This window comes from Scyliorhinus torazame, chromosome 9 (genome assembly GCF_047496885.1).
Source record: "Scyliorhinus torazame isolate Kashiwa2021f chromosome 9, sScyTor2.1, whole genome shotgun sequence".
Lineage (NCBI taxonomy): Eukaryota > Metazoa > Chordata > Chondrichthyes > Carcharhiniformes > Scyliorhinidae > Scyliorhinus > Scyliorhinus torazame.
The window spans coordinates 18,119,044-18,135,562 of record NC_092715.1 but is presented as its reverse complement, the minus strand read 5'-3'; the positions used below and the strand labels follow the sequence as shown (position 1 = coordinate 18,135,562).

Below are 16,519 nucleotides of genomic sequence, written 5' to 3'. Positions count from 1 at the left end.
TTGTCAAGTGGGTAAATGGAAGGGATGGCAGAGAGGGCAGTGCAATGTTCCTCCTGCAGGATGTTCGAGGTGAGGGACACCGCCAGTGGCCCTGCTGAGTTCACCTGCGGGAAGTGCACCTATCTCCAGCTCCTCAAAGACCGTGCTAGGGAACTGGAGCTGGATGAACTGAGGATCATTCGGGAGGCAGAGTGGGTTATAGATAGAAGCTACAGGGATGTAGTTACTCCAAAGAATGAAGGTAGCTGGGTGACGTTTAAAAGGAGGGGGACGAAGCAGTCAGTGCAGGGGTCCCCTGCGGTTGTTCAACTCAATAACAGGTATACCGTTTTGGATACTGTTGGGGGAAGAGGGGACCTACCAGAGGTAAGCCACAGTGACCAGGTCTCTGGCACTGAGTCTGTCCCTGTGGCTCAGAAGGGAAGGGGGGAGAGCAGGAGAGCATTAGTTATTGGAGACTCTATAGTTACAGATACAGATAGACGGTTCTATGGCAAGGATAGAGGCTCACGGTTGGTGTGTTGCCTCCCTGGTGCCAAGGTCCGTGACGTCTCTGATCGTGTTTTCAGGATCCTTAAGGGGGAGGGGGAGCAGCCACAAGTCGTGGTACACATCGGTACCAACGACATAGGTAGGAAAAGGGACAGGGATGTAAAACAGGAATTCAGGGAGCTAGGGTGGAAGCTGAGAGCCAGGACAGGCCGTGTTGTCATCTCTGGTTTGCTGCCAGTGCCACGTGCTAGCGAGGTGAGGAACAGGGAGAGAATGCAGATAAACACATGGCTACAGGGATGGTGTAGGAGGGAGGGTTTCAGTTACTTGGATAATTGGAGCACATTCTGGGAAAGGTGGGACCTGTACAAACAGGACGGGTTACACCTGAACCAGAGGGGCACCAATATTGCTGGGAGGGAAATTTGCTGCAGCTCTTCGGGGGGCGTTTAAACTAATTTGGCAGGGGTTGGGAAACTGATTTGTAATCCAGGAGATAGCGTTGCTGGAGTTCAGGAAGTTGAGGGTAGTGCAGTACTGAGGAAGGTACCAAGGTCACAAGAGTGGACCTGCAGGCATGAAGGTGGTTTGAAGTTTGTCTACTTCAATACGAGGAGCATCAAGAATAAGGTTGGTGAGCTTGAAGCATGGATTGGTACCTGGGACTACGATGTTGTTGCCATTACAGAGACGTGGATAGAACAGGGGCAGGAATGGTTGTTGGAGGTTCCCGGGTTTAGATGTTTCAGTAAGATTAGGGAAGGTGGTAAAAGAGGTGGAGGAGTAGCATTGTTAATCAAGGATAGCATAATGGCTGCAGAAAGGCAGTCTGAGGAGGATCTGTCTACCGAGATAGTATGGGCTGAAGTTAGAAATAGGAAGAGAGCGGCCACTTTGTTAGGAGTTTTCTATAGGCCCCCAAACAGTAACAGAGATGTGGAGGAAAAGATTGCAATGCAGATTTTGGATAGGTGCGGTAATCACAGGGTAGTTGTCATGGGTGACTTTAACTTTCCAAATATTGATTGGAACCACTATAATTCGAATAGTTTGGATGGGGCTGTTTTTATCCAGTGTGTGCAGGAGGGTCTCCCCACACAATATCTGGATAGACCGACAAGAGGAGGGGGCACATTGGATTTGGTACTGGGTAATGAACCGGGCCAAGTGTTAGATTTGGTTGTGGGAGAGCACTTTGGAGATAGTGACCACAATTCGGTGACTTTCACTATAGCAATGGAGAGGGATAGGAACATACGGCAGGGCAAGGTTTATAACTGGGGGAAGGGTAATTACGATGCGATTAGGCAAGAATTGGGGAGCATAAGATGGAAACAGGAACTGTCAGGGATAGGCACAATTGAGGTGTGGAGCTTATTCAAGGAGCAAATACTGCGTGTCCTTGATAGGTATGTCCCTGTCAGGCAGGGAGGAAATTGTCGAGTGAGGGAACCATGGTTTACAAAAGAGGTTGAATGTCTTGTCAAGAGGAAGAAGGGCCTTATGTAAGGATAAGAAAACAAGGTTCAGTTAGGGCACTTGAGGGATACAAGATAGCTAGGAAGGAGCTCAAGAAAGGGCTTAGGAGAGCTATGGGGGCATGAGAAGTCCTTGGCGGGTAGGATCAACACCGGGGCTGTTTAGCACACTGGGCTAAATCGCTGGCGTTGAAAGCAGACCAAGGCAGGCCAGCAGCACGGTTCGATTCCCGTAACAGCCTCCCCAAACAGGCGCCGGAATGTGGCGACTAGGGGCTTTTCACAGTAACTTCATTTGAAGCCTACTTGTGACAATAAGCGATTTTCATTCATTTCATTTCATCAAGGAAAACCCCAAAGCTTTTTACACTTATGTGAGGAATAAAAGAATGACCAAGGTGAAGTTAGGGCCGGTCAAGTACAGTAGTGGGAACGTGTGCAGAGAGTCTGAAGATATAGGAGAGGCCTAAATGAATACTTTTCTTCAGTGTTCACGAAGGACAGGGGCCATGTTGTTGAGGAGGATAGTGCGATACAGGCTGATAGGCTGGAGGAGGTAGATATTCGGAAGGAAGATGTGTTCGAAATTTTGAGAAGCCTGAGGATAGATAAGTCCCCTGGGCCTGATGGGATATATCCTAGGATTCTTTGTGAGGCGAGGGATGAGATTGCAGAGCCTTTGGCTTTGAGCTTTATGTCCTCACTGTCTACAGGAATAGTGCCAGAAGACGGGAGAGAGGCGAATGTTGTCCCCTTGTTCATGAAAGGGAGTAGGTACAACCCTGGGAATTATAGGCCGGTTAGTCTCACTTCGATCATAGGTAAATTATTGGAAAGCGTCCTGAGGGATAGGATTTATGATCATTTGGAAAGATACAGCTTAATCTAGGATAGTCAGCACAGATTTGTGAGGGGTAAGTCTTGCCTCACAAGTTTGATTGTATTCTTTGAGGAGGTAACTAAGTACATAGATGAAGGTAGAGCAGTTGATGTCGTATATATGGAATTTAGTAAGGCGTTTGATAAGGTGTCCCATGGTCGGCTCATGCAGAAAGTAAGGAGGCATGGCATAGAGGGAAATTTGGCCGATTGGATCAGTAACTGGCTATCACATAGAAGACAGAGGGTGGTGGTGGATGGAAAATTTTCATCCTGGAGCCCAGTCACCAGCGATGTACCCATGGGATCAGTGCTGGGTCCTCTGCTATTTGTGATTTTTATCAATGACTTGGATGATGGAGTTGAAGGTTGAGTTAGTAAATTTGCTGATGACACCAAGATTGGTGGAGTAGTGGATAATGTGGAGGGCTGTTGTAGGCTGCAAAGAGACATCGATAGGATGCAGAGCTGGGCTGAAAAGTGGCAGATGGAGTTTAACCTTGATAAGTGTGAGGTGATTCATTTTGGTAGGACAAATTTGAATGCGGATTACAGGGTTAACGGCAGGGTTCTGAAGAATTTGGAGGAGCAGAGAGATCTCGGAGTTCATGTCCACAGATCTCTGAAAGCTGCCACCCAAGTGGATAGAGCCGTGAAGAAAGCCTATAGTGTGTTAGCGTTTATTAACAGGGGGATTGAATTTAATAGCCGTGAGGTTATGCTGCAACTGTACAAGACCTTGGTTAGACCACATTTGGAGTATTGTGTGCAGTTCTGATCACCTCATTATAGGAAGGATGTGGAAGCATTGGAAAGGGTGCAAAGGAGATTTACCAGGATGCTGCCTGGATTGGAGGGTAGGTCTTATGAGGAAAGGTTGAGGGAGCTCGGGCTTTTCTCATTGTAGCGGAGGAGGACGAGAGGTGACATAATTGAGGTGTATAAGATGATGCGAGGGATAGATAGAGTGGACGTTCAGTGACTTTTTCCTAGGGTGGATGTAGCTGTTACAAGGGGGCATAACTATAAGGTTCATGGTGAAAGATATAGGAGGGATGTCCGAGGTAGGTTCTTTACTCAGAGAATGGTTGGGGTGTGGAACGCACCCCCAGCTATGGTAGTGGAGTCGGACACTTTAGGAACTTTCAAGTGGTTATTGGATAGGAATATGGAGTGCACTAGAATGATTGGGAATAGATTGACTTGATCTTAGTTTCAGACTAGTTGGGCACGACATCGTGGGCCGAAGGGCCTGTACTGTGCTGTACAGTTCTATGTTCTATGCTGACTATGTATTTCTGCACAAGGCCTAGGGGTAGTGGATTATTACTCACCCAAAAGGACTCCCAGTATCTGGGGGGGGGGGAAGAAAGGAGGGGGAGGGGGGGAGCAAATCAAACCAAAGCTCAGCACACTATCTCCTGGCTCACTTCATAAAACCGCCTCCTGCTCTATACGTTCTCTGAAAACTGAGAACCTCCTTCAGTCTTCTCTTCTTGGTTACAACCTGGACATTGATAAACTCCTGTGTTTGAAGAGATCCCACTTCGAACACACAGGGATTGAAAGTGGGCCCTGGGGGTGTTCTGAAGGAGGGAAAGGGGTGGACTAGCCAGCACCAGAGAGACATATTCAGAACCACACTGTGCTGGAAAGAGGAACAGGATTGATGGAATTCACCAGACAATAATCAAACGGGATGAGGGAAAGAGTTGAAAGGTATTTCAGACATTAATCATCGTTTTCCAAAGACTTACCCTTTACTTTTAATGTTTCTCCCAGTCGAATCCCAGACTCCTGCACCATTTAACATTCCACCCAGTCAAGTCCCACTTGTGGCGATATGCATATAGGCATATCTATGTATAATTGTACATAGTTGTACCAATTAAAATGTATATAATAGCGCCATTGTACACAGCCACTGACCAATACATGTAGGGACAGTTATGACCTCCTGCCAGCAGGTGGAACCAGACACCGACACAGACATAAAGATATCGGGGGACAGACAGGAGGCGGGTACCTGGTAAGAGGACAGACAAGAGGACAAACATCTCCCTCCATGGTTTTACAGTAACGGAGATGGAATCGCTTATACATAGAAATGCATGGTTACCATTAAGAATAAATACTTGTAGCAATCATATCTTCGTGTTCTATGTGTACCTACATGATCAAGGAAGCAACTGACCACAACACCACTTGACTCCCGCTCCGTTTAATATCCCAACCAGTCTTTCCTTTTTAAAAATTAATTTACGGGATGTGCGGGTCGCTGCATCGGCCCAGCATTTATTGCCCATCCCTAGTTGCCCTTGAGAAGGTGGTGGTGAGCTGCCTTCTTGAACCGCTGCAGTCCATGTGGTGTATGTATACCCACAGTGCTGTTAGGGAGGGAGTACCAGGATTTTGACCCAGCGACAGTGAAGGAACGTGCAATATATTTCCACATCAGGATGGTGACTGGCTTGGAGGGGAATCTCCAGGTGATGGGGTTCCCACGTATCTGCTGCCCTTGTCCTTCGAGATGGTAGTGGTCATAGATACATAGATACATAGAAGATAGGAGCAGGAGGAGGCCTTTTGGCCCTTCGAGCCTGCTCCGCCATTCATCACGATCATGGCTGATCATCCAACTCAATAGCCTAATCCTGCTTTCTCCCCATAGCCTTTGATCTCATTCTCCCCAAGTGCTATATCCAGCTGCCTCTTGAATATATGCAAAGTTTTAGCATCAACTACTTCCTGTGGTAATGAATTCCACAGGCTCACCACTTTTTGGGTGAAGAAGTGTCTCCTTATATCTGTCCGAAATGGTTTACCCTAAATCCTCAGACTGTGACCCCTGGTTCTGGACACACCCATCTTGGTAACATCTTCCCTGCATCTGCCCTGTCTAGTCCTGTTAGAATTTTATAATCTCTATGAGATCCCCCTCATTCTTCTGAACTCCAGCGAGAACAATCCCAACCTAGTCAATCTCTCCTCATATGACAGTCCCGCCATCCCTGGAATCAGTCTGGTAAACCTTCGCTGCACTCCCTCGAGAGCAAGAACATCCTTCCTCAGAGAAGGAGACCAAACCTGCCCACAATACTCCAAGTGTGGCCTCACCAAGTCCCTGTATAATTGCAGCAACACATCCCTGCTTCTATACTCGAAACCTCTCGCAATGATGGCCAACATACCATTAGCCTTCTTTACCGCCTGCTGCACCTGCATGCTTACCTTCAGCGACTGGTGCACAAGGACACCCAGGTCCCGCTGCACACTCCCCTCTCCCAATTTACAACCATTCAGGTAGTAATCTGCCTTTCTGTTTTTGCTTCCAAAATGAATAACCTCACACTTATCCAAATTATACTGCATCTGCCATTGGTTTGCCCACTCGCCCAACCTGTCCAGATCTTGCTGTAGGATCCCTGCATCCTCCTCACAGTTCACTCTCCTGCCTAAATTGGTATCATCTGCAAACTTTGAGATGTTACATTTTGTTCCTTCATCCAAATCATTAATATATATTGTGAATAGCTGGGGTCCCAGCACTGATCTCTGTGGCACCCCACTAGTTAATACCTGCCAATTTGAAAAAGACCCATTAATTCCTATTCTTTGTTTCCTCTCTGTCAACCAGTTTTCTATCCACCTCAATACATTTCCCCCAATCCCATGTGCTTTACTTTTCATAGATTTCATAGAATTTACAGTGCAGAAGGAGGCCATTCAGTCCATCGAGTCTGCACCGGCTCTTTGAAAGAGCACCCTGTCCAAGCCCACACCCCCACCCTATCCCCATAACCTAGTAACACAATAACCTTTTATGCAAGACTTTGTCAAACGCCTTCTGGAAGTTCAAATATACCACATCGATTGGCTCCCCCTTGTCGACTGTACTGGTTACCTCTTCAAAGAATTCCAACAGATTTGCCAAGCATGATTTCCCCATTCATAAATCCATGCTGTCTCTGACTGATCCTGTCACTGCTTTCTAAATGTTCCGCTATAAAGTCCTTGATAATAGATTCAAGCATTTTCCCCACTACCGATGTTAGGCTTACTGGTCTATAATCCCCTGCTTTCTCTCTACCTCCCTTTTTGAATATCGGAGTGACGTGAGCTACCCTCCAATCTGCAGGGACAGTTCCAGAGTCTATAGAATCCCGGAAGATGACCACCAATGCATCCACTATTTCCAGAGCCACCTCCTTAAGCACACTGGGATGCAGATTCTCAGGCCCTGGGGACTTATCCGCCTTCAATCCCATCAGTTTTCCAGGCACCATTTCTCTACTAATGTTGATCTCCCTCAGTTCTTCGCTCTCACTAAACCTTTCATTCCCCAACATTTCTGGGATCTGATTTTGTGAAGACAGAACCAAAGTATGTCTTCAATTGTTCAGCCATTTCTTTGTCCCTTATTATTCATTCCCCCGTTTCTGTCTGCAGGGGGCCTACATTTCTCTTTACCAATCTCTTTCTCTTCACATATCTGTAGAAACTCTTAGTGTCAGCCTTTATGTTCCCTGCAAGCTTCCTTTCGTACTGTACTTTCCCCTTCTTAATCAATCCCTTCGTCCTGCTTTGCTGAATTCTAAACTGCTCCCAATCCTCAGACCTATTATTTTTCTTGGCCAATCTGTATGCTTCTTCCTTGTATCGGATACTATTTCTAATTTCCTTTGTAAGCCATGGATTGGCCCTCTTACCCCCTTTGCTTTTGTGCCAGACAGGAATGAACAGTTGCTGTAGTTCCCCCATGCGTTCCTTGAATGTTTGCCATTGTCTATCCACTGTCATCCCTTTAAGTAACTCTCCCAAATCTGTCAAGGCCAACTCACGCCTCATATCCTCATAGTTCCAAGATTCAGCACCCGAGTCCCCGAATCAACTACTTCACTCTCCATCTTGATAAAAAATTCTATCATGTTATGGTCGCTCATCCCCAAGGGGTCTCGTGCAGCCAGATTGGCAATGATTCCCTTCTCATTACACAGTACCCAGTCTCAGATGGCCTGCTATCTAGTTGGTTCCTCCACATATTGGCCAAGAAAACCATCCCGCATACACTCCAGGAATTCCCCCTCTACGGCATTGTGGCTAATTTGATTTGCCCAATCTATGTGAAGATTAAAATCACCCACGATCACCGATATTCCCTTATTACATGCATCACTAATTTCTTGTTTAATGCCATTCCCAACCTCACCAGTGCAGTTTGGGGGTCTATGTATGACACCCACTAATGTTTTTTGCACCTTGGTATTTCTCAGTTCTACCCATACAGATTCCACATTGTCAGAGCTAATATCCTTTCTCACTGTTGTGTTAATTTCCTCTTTAACCAGCAGTGCCACGCCACCACCTTTTCTTTTATGCCTGTCCTTCATAAATACTCAGAACCCTGGGACATTCACTTCCCATCCCTGGTCACCCTGCAGCCATGTCTCTGTAATCCCAATTATATCGTACCCATTAACATCTATCTGCGCGATTAGTTCACCCACTTTATTGCCAATGCTCCGTGCATTAAGGCACAGAGCCTTTATGTTTGTCTTTTTCACATGGGTTTGTCACGGGATTGGACGCTGCTACCTTCACCTTGTGGTGTGGGAAATGCAGCAGCCAATTTGCACACAGCGAAGTGCCACAAACGGCAATGGGCTCAGACCGGTTAATCTGGTTAATTTAGTGATTTTGGTTGAGGGTTGACGAGGATGCCTGGGAGGAAGCCTCTGTTCTCCGTTGAAATAGTGACCATGGAATTTTTCACATCCCCGACCAGGTTACCTAGGTTTAATGTCTCACCGGAAAGATAGCTCCTCTGACAGTGCTTGCACTGCATCAGTACCACACTAATGCGTCAGCCTAGATTTAGTGTTGAAGTCTCTGGGGTGGGGGGCAGCGGGGGGTGCGTACTACCCACTGAGCCACTGCTGACGTCTGAGGATAAATATGAACGATCACTGGCACCGTTTCACTGCTGTTTGTTCTACAGAACAAGGCGACTCCTGCACCTATGCTGAGATTGACAGGAGAACAGGTACGCTGCCCCTAACGGTTTAGTGATGTTATCTACTTTGTATCCCAAATTCCACCTCCAACCAACAGATGTTTTTGTTTTTGTTAAAGGTGACAAGCGATTCACAATCAATGCGCCAGAAGACCGTGAGTGAATGTTTCCTTTTACATTGATTAAAAATTGTAGTTTCAAAACTCTCCCGCTCTCCCCTGTCTTTAAGAGCTGATTCCTTTGTGGGTCTGCACACCTGAAGAGGGAGCATTTTATGCCTCAATAGGCGACCATTCGGGGCGGTACGGTGGCGCAGTAGTTAGCACTGCTGCCTCACGGGCGCCGAGGACCCGGTTCGATCCCGTGTGGAGTTTGCGCATTCTCCCCGTGTTTGCGTGGGTCTCACCCACACGACCCAAAGATGTGCTGGGTAGCTAGATTGGCCACGCTAAGTTGCGCCTTAATTGGAAAAAAAATAATAGACGACCATTCTACTCCCAGGTTTAATGCTTGTCCCACCGTCGGAAATTCATCCCAAATGAAAATTCCCGATTCAGTTTTGCGTCACCACGGACTCTCCCCGAAGGAGCTGCTTCACCAAGTGGATCCCAGCCGGCACCATACCCTCAGCATGGACCTGCGAAGGGGAAGGTCATGTCTGACCAGCTTGAGTGAAATCTTTGAGGAGGTAGCAAGGAGGGTCGATGGGCGGGGGGTAGTTGTGGTTACGGGGATAGGGCGGGGGAGTGGGCTTACTCGGGTGCTCAGTAAGGGGGTTGGTGCAGCCTCAATGGGCTGAATAATAATAATCTTTATTGTCACAAGTAGGCTGACATTAACGCTGCAATGAAGTTACTGTGAAAAGCCCCTAGTCGCCACATTCCGGTGCCGGTTCGGGTACACGGAGGGAGAATTCAGAATGTCCAATTCACCTAACAGCACGTTTTTTGGAACTTGTGGGAGGGAACCGGAGCACCCGGAGGAAACCCACGCACACACGGGGAGGATGTGCAGACTCCGCACAGACAGTGACCCAAGCCGGAATCGAACCTGGGACCCTGACGCTGTGAAGCCACAGTGCTAACCACTGTGACGTCCTATGTGTCAATCACTGCCTGTCTGCATCTCATTATATACATGAGTGTTCTGGTTGATGGGTGATTTGGGGTGATTGGAAGGCTGTTTTTCAGTGGGGTTCCCAATGGCTCAGCACAGGGTGGCTTCCTGTTTTGTGTTATAATTTATCTGTGTTCTGGACTTACACAGGGGGGAAATGATTAAAAATGTTGCCGCTGATGCAAAAATTGGCCGTGTGGTTTATAGAGAAAGAAAGCTGGAGGCTGCAGAAAGATATCAATGGACTGATAGAGAAAAGTGGTAAACATAACCGAAAATGGAGAAATAGGAAGTAATGCACTCGGGGCAAAGAGACAGGGAAAGGGTTACACACGTAATGTTAAGAATTCTGAGAAATGAGAAGTAACAGAAGAGTATTTGTCGACAGATCCCTGAAGGTCGCACAGCGTGTCGATCAACTGGATTGGATTTGGATTTGTTTATTGTCACGTGTACCGAGGTACAGTGTAAAGTATTTTTCTGCGAGCAGCTCAAACACAGCATTTAGTACATGAAAATAAAATAAAATAAAAAGAAAATGTATAAAAGGACAACACAAGGTCCACAATGTAAATACATAGACACCGGTATCGGGTGAAGCATACAGGGGTGTAGTATTAATCAGGTCAGTCCATAAGAGGGTCGTTTAGGAGTCTGGTGACAGTGGGGAAGAAGCTGTTTTTGAATCTGTTCGTGCGTGTTCTCAGACTTTTGTATCTCCTGCCCGATGGAAGAAGTTGGAAGAGTGAGTAAGCCGGGTGGGAGGGGGCTTTGATTATGCTGCCCACTTTCCCCAGGCAGCGGGAGGTGTAGACAGAGTCAATGGATGGGATAAAAGCAAATTACTGCGGATGCAGGTCTGGCAGCATTTGTAGGGAGAGAAAAGAGCAAACGTTTCGAGTCCAGATGACCCTTTGTCAAATGGATGGGAGGCAGGTGCTGACCACACACTGGTAAAGAATTCACAAAGGATATTTTTCCATATTGGAAGGTACTAAGAGCAGGGATGTTGGTTTAGAATTCTGTTAAACACTAGTTGGACCACAGCTAGAGTGCTGCATACAGCTCTGGTCACACTTGAAAGGGTACAGAAGATATTTTTAAGGATGTTTAGGGCAGCACGGTAGCATTGTGGATAGCACAATTGCTTCACAGCTCCAGGGTCCTAGGTTCGATTCCGGCTTGGGTCACTGTCTGTGCGGAGTCTGCATATCCTCCCCGTGTGTGCGTGGGTTTCCTCCGGGTGCTCCGGTTTCCTCCCACAGTCCAAAGATGTGCAGATTAGGTGGATTGGCCATGATAAATTGCCCCTCAGTGTCCAAAATTGCCCTTAGTGTTGGGTGGGGTTACTGGGTTATGGGATAGGGTGGAGGTGTTGACCTTGGGTAGGGTGCTCTTTCCAAGAGCCGGTGCAGACTCGATGGGCCGAATGGTTTCCTTCTGCACTGTAAATTCTATGATCTATGTTGCCAAAAATGGACATTTTTAGCGCTGAGGAAAGATTAAATAGGCTGGGTTGTTTTATTTATCTGCCGAATAGCCCCCTCTGTGCTGTAAATCGTTGTGTGTTTCTACGTAGAGCTCCCCCTGCATTGTCTCATCAATACTACAAGAGCAGGTGCAGCAGATGCTGAATCTAGAAGAAAGCTCCCTATGTCTTCGGCTGCAGGACTCATTAACACAAACTGTTTCTCTGGTGGTTTATGGGATTTAAACAGTCCCTGCTGTTGCAAAGAAACAGGTGCTATATAAAGGAATGGACGTGTCAGGATTTTAGACCAAATTGAGGTTTATGGCTATGCGGTGATGAAATTAGTTAAGGCCAGGAAGTAGAGAGTGTGGTGAGTGGTTGTATTTCCGCTGGAGGGAAATGTGCATCACTGTTGAAGCTGCTGGTTTTAATCTATGTCAATGACCTGGACTTGAGCACCCAGGGAATCATTTCAAAGTTTGCAGATGACACAAAACTCCAAAATCTAGAAAACAGCGAGGCTCAGGGGGGCACAGACTGGTGAAATGGGCAGCAGGGGAGGGCAGCATGGTCGCACAGTGCTTCACAGCGCCAGGGTCCCAGGTTCGATTCCCGGCTTGGGTCACTGTCTGTGCGGAGTCTGCACGTTCTCCCCGTGTCTGCGTGGGTTTCCCCCGGGTGCTCCGGTTTCCTCCCACAGGTCCCGAAAGACGTGTTTGTTAGGTGAATTAGACATTCTGAATTCTCCCCCTGTGTACCCGAACAGGCTTTGTTGAGAACCTTGGAAAGAATGCCAGCAGAGATGTGTGTGTGTGAGGGAGGGTTAACCACTCACTCACTACCTGCATGCTTCAGGGGCTGGAAGTTGTTATTGGTGACCTCAGAGAATCATTTATGCTCACCAAGCTTTTTTGCTAGACATCCAGCAAGGTTACATTTGGTCACCTGAGGTTCACAATCAGCAATCTGCAGATGTCAAAAACAGAACGACTGAAAAGTGTACGGAGAGGAAAGTTCCAGAAATGTGTCACTTTGGGAGGACAGGGGAAGCACTCAAACCCCAGTCCAGTGTCTTTTCCATGACGGTGCAGCTTGTGTTAGAATTGAGCCTGATGGGTGCTTCTTAACTGTTTGTGAGGTTGTGGCCGGAGGAGGTGGTGGAAGCAGGGACGATAGTGACGTTTAAGGGGCACCTTGACAAATACATGAATAGGATGGGAATAGAGGGATACGGACCCAGGAAGTGTAGAAGATTGTAGTTTAGTCGGGCAGCATGGTCGGCACGGGCTTGGAGGGCCGAAGGGCCTGTTCCTGTGCTGGACTTTTCTTTGTTCTTTGTTCATAAAGTGTCCAATTACATTTTCACCGACATTTGATGAGCAGACAAATGTCTCGAACTGATGTCTCGCGGGTTAATTAAAGTCCAGTTAACCCTGAGGAAGACACGTTTTCGACTCTCGATGTTAACTTTGTTTCTTCCTCCACAGATTCTGCCAGGTGACTGTGTTCTTCCAGCATTTTTCTTTTATTTAAAATCAATCACTTCCTTTTCCAGAAAGGTTCTATTCATTTCGGCGGCCGAGTGACCCATTGCCAGCTGCCGAGAGGAAATGGGTATTTGAGGAACCACTTCCCCCTCAGGGCACCTCCTTCGTGCCAATACTTACTGTATTGGCAGCACCAAGAGCTGCGAATTCCAGTTCGTTCACACCTCCATTCCCCCCCCCACCTCCTACATAACCTCCATGTCCTAGTCCCTCACCCAGATATTCCCTCAATTATCTCCTTCCCCCGCCTTCACCCTATTCCCCTCCTTCATCCCTACCCCCCTTACCACCATCCCACCTCCTTCACTCCATCCCCATCCCCCCTCCTTCACCCCATCCCCCCTCCTTCACCCCATCCCCCTCCCTCACACCCATTCTCCCTCTTTCACCCAATTCCCCCTCCTTCGTCCCTACCCCCCTTTACCACCATCCCACCTCCTTCACTCCATCCCCATCCCCCCTCCTTCACCCCATCCCCCCTCCTTCACCCCATCCCCCTCCCTCACACCCATTCCCCTCCTTCACCCTATTCCCCCTCCTTCGCCCCTACCCCCCTTTACCACCATCCCACCTCCTTCACTCCATCCCCCATCCCCTCCTTCATCCCATCTCCCTCCCTCACCCCCATTCCTCCTCCTTCACCCCTACCCCCACTTTACCACAATCCCCCTTCCTTCACTCCATCCCCCACCCACCCCTCCTTCACCCCATCCCCCTCCTTCACCCCATCCTCCCTCCTTCACCCCATCCCCCTCCCTCACGCCCATTCTCCCCTCCTTCACCCCATCCTCCCTCCTTCACCCCACCCCCCCTCCTTCACCCCATCCCCCTCCCTCACGCCCATTCCCCCCTCCTTCACCCCACCCCCCTCCTTCATCCCCATCGCCCCTCCCTCACGCCCATTTCCCCCTCCTTCACCCCGATCTCCCCTCCTTTACTCCCATCCACCCTCCTTCACCTCCATATCCCTCTCCTGCATCCCACCCTCCACCCCCCCTTTACCTCCACATCCCCTCCACTCCCGACTATCTCCCCCTCCTTCGCCACCATCCCGCAGCCCCCGGAGGAAACCCACTCAGACACGGGGAGAACGTGCAAACTCCACACAGGCAGTCACCCGAGGCCAGAAATGAACCCGGGACCCTTGCGCTGCGAGGCAGCAGTGCTAAGCACTGTGCCACCGTGCCGTCCGAGAATACTTCATTCCTCCAATTCCGGTATCTCGTGTACCAAGTGTTTAATCACCTGTCCTATCATCAATTTTGTGGCTTGGTGTTGAATTCTGTCCGATCTTGTGGCAGTGATGATTCACAATGCTAAAGGTGTGATATAGATACAAGGTGCTGTTGTGCTGAACGATTAATTGAATCTCGAGTAAGCAGGCCGAAGGAGCAAAACAGTTTCAGAGTGGATACCGTTTGTGTTACAGCTCAGCCGGATTCCTGTACGTATGCCAGCGTGGTGATTGGCAGCAACAGAGAAGGTAACCCCTTATAAACCGGTCTTCAACATATTTCAGATATTTTTCCATTTGCTGATATTTGGCAATGTTTTAAATTCATCCTCCCGTCTAATGGAACCTTCTCCTTCAGACCAGGGTGGCAAGCGCCTCCGCGTCGCTGATTCCGAAGAGAGTAAGTCAGATTTTCAATTGACAACACTATTCCTGATATTCCCATCTTTCCCGAGCCCCCCAAGGCCGTTCTCCTCTGTGTGAACCACTGGCAGTCGGCGCTGGGAATCCATCTCACTGTTATTGGGTTTCATTTGTTTGTTGGTGTCATCTCCCCAGAAGGTTGGATGCCATGTATCTCAATTTCTGACTGTCCTGTTGCCCTTCCACAGTGCACATAGTTCACTGAATTGCTCATCTATTTCCTCCTTGGCTTCACTCACCGACATTTTCCATTGATATTTCATTCCAATGATTGTCCCTGTCTGCCATCTATCTAATGATGTATCTTTCTTTCTTTGATGTTATGCACTAAATTCACACTCTTCTCCAGCCATTTCCAGCATTAACTCATTAGTCCTTCTGTCTGTGTAGGATTTGCGGAATTTCCAACTTATTGTCCACGTCTCTGACCGCATCCCATGCCCGCAGATGTGGGCACCACAGGATGTTTCTGGGGCACTCGCTCCACCCCCTGTGCACCGTAGCAGCCGTGTGCACCATCTACAAACTCGCCAAGGCTCCTTAGGCAGCACCTTCCAAACTTGGGATCTCTCCCGCTTGAAGGATAAGGGCAGCAGATAGCTGGGAACACCATCACCGGCAAGTTCCCCTCCAAGTCAGTCGCCGTCCCGACTTGGGCCGTTCCTTCGCTGTCGCTGGGTCAAAATCCTGGAACTGCCTCCCGAATAGCACGGTGGGTGTACCTTCACCACACGGACTGCAGCGGTTCAAGCAGAAGTTTACCGCCACCTTCGTAAAGGGCAAATAGGGTTGGGCAACAAATGCTGGTCTAGCCAGTGACACTCACACCCTGTGAAAGAATAAAACAAAACCCCTATCCCTACCCCAACACTCCTCCCTTTGGCCAGCCAGCCTGCCCATCCTCACACGGATACAGTCTTTCTGCACCAATCCGGAAGCGAGCAGCCTCTCTGTTATTCTATTGGTTGAGACGTGACCATAAGTCAAACAGCCCAACTCTTCCTGTGTATTCACAATGAATAAACAGAAGTGCTTTGAGAAAATGAGGGAATAAATGCACAATTTCAAGGGTGAATATTCCCCTTTCCTATAATTGTCCTCACACTTTCTAAAATGTATTTACAGGATGTGGGTGTCGCTGGTTAGGCCCAGCATTTATTACCCATCCCTAGTTGCCCTTCAGAAGGTGGGGGTGGGACTTCCGGGTGCGGCTATGCAGAGCTAGGTCGCATGTTTGGTAGCTCCCGCTTGGAACGGACTTTTGGGCTCTTTACAGGGCCCACACGGCATTTCTTCGACATTTCCCGGTGAGGGAAGAGGACTGCAACATTCCCCCGACAGTGTCCCCCCAGGAATGGTATATCTCTTGGTTACCAGACCCGGCAGAAACAGTAAAAGATTTGGCTATAACTGCAGGATAAACAAAGCCTCTTCCAGCATGCAGGCGGGGGAAGGGCAAGCTTAAAGGCTGCAAGCTGATTTGAGGGCCTTTATTAAAGGTGAATTCTAGCAGCAGAGGGAACAACTGTGAAAAGATCTACTAAGGCCATTGAAGAAGCGGGGACGAGGCTTCCGGTGGGGGCCATGGAGGAGTAGGTCGCGCATTCGGCAGTTCCCGTCTGGAACGGACTCTCAGACCTTTTTCAAGAGTTTCCACAGACTTTTTGGGGCAGATTGGTGAAGCGAACACTGCCAAAAGGATTCCCTTTCGAGACTTCCGGTTGCTGCTATGCGGAGCTAAGTCGCACATTCGGCGGCTCCCGCAAAAACGGACTTTTGGGCTCTTTGCAGGGCCCACAAGGGCACTTTTTCGACGTTTCCCAGTGTGGGAAGGAGTTAATAACAGCTCCCAGTCAGTATATGGCT

At 48.5% G+C, this 16,519-nt stretch overlaps 1 protein-coding gene across 2 annotated transcripts in view; it reads left to right on the top strand.

The window, feature by feature from the left end:
- LOC140429972 (sialic acid-binding Ig-like lectin 12) overlaps positions 1 to 16,519 on the top strand; it is a 78,334-nt gene that overhangs the window by 56,158 nt on the left and 5,657 nt on the right. The window contains exons 7-10 of one of the 2 annotated variants that reach the window (XM_072517556.1): positions 8,848 to 8,892; positions 8,982 to 9,017; positions 14,426 to 14,479; positions 14,589 to 14,630. In XM_072517556.1, the coding sequence (XP_072373657.1) occupies positions 8,848 to 8,892; positions 8,982 to 9,017; positions 14,426 to 14,479; positions 14,589 to 14,630 (177 nt within the window). The remainder of the gene's footprint in view (positions 1 to 8,847; positions 8,893 to 8,981; positions 9,018 to 14,425; positions 14,480 to 14,588; positions 14,631 to 16,519) is intronic. The other variant, XM_072517557.1, reaches the window with a different exon arrangement.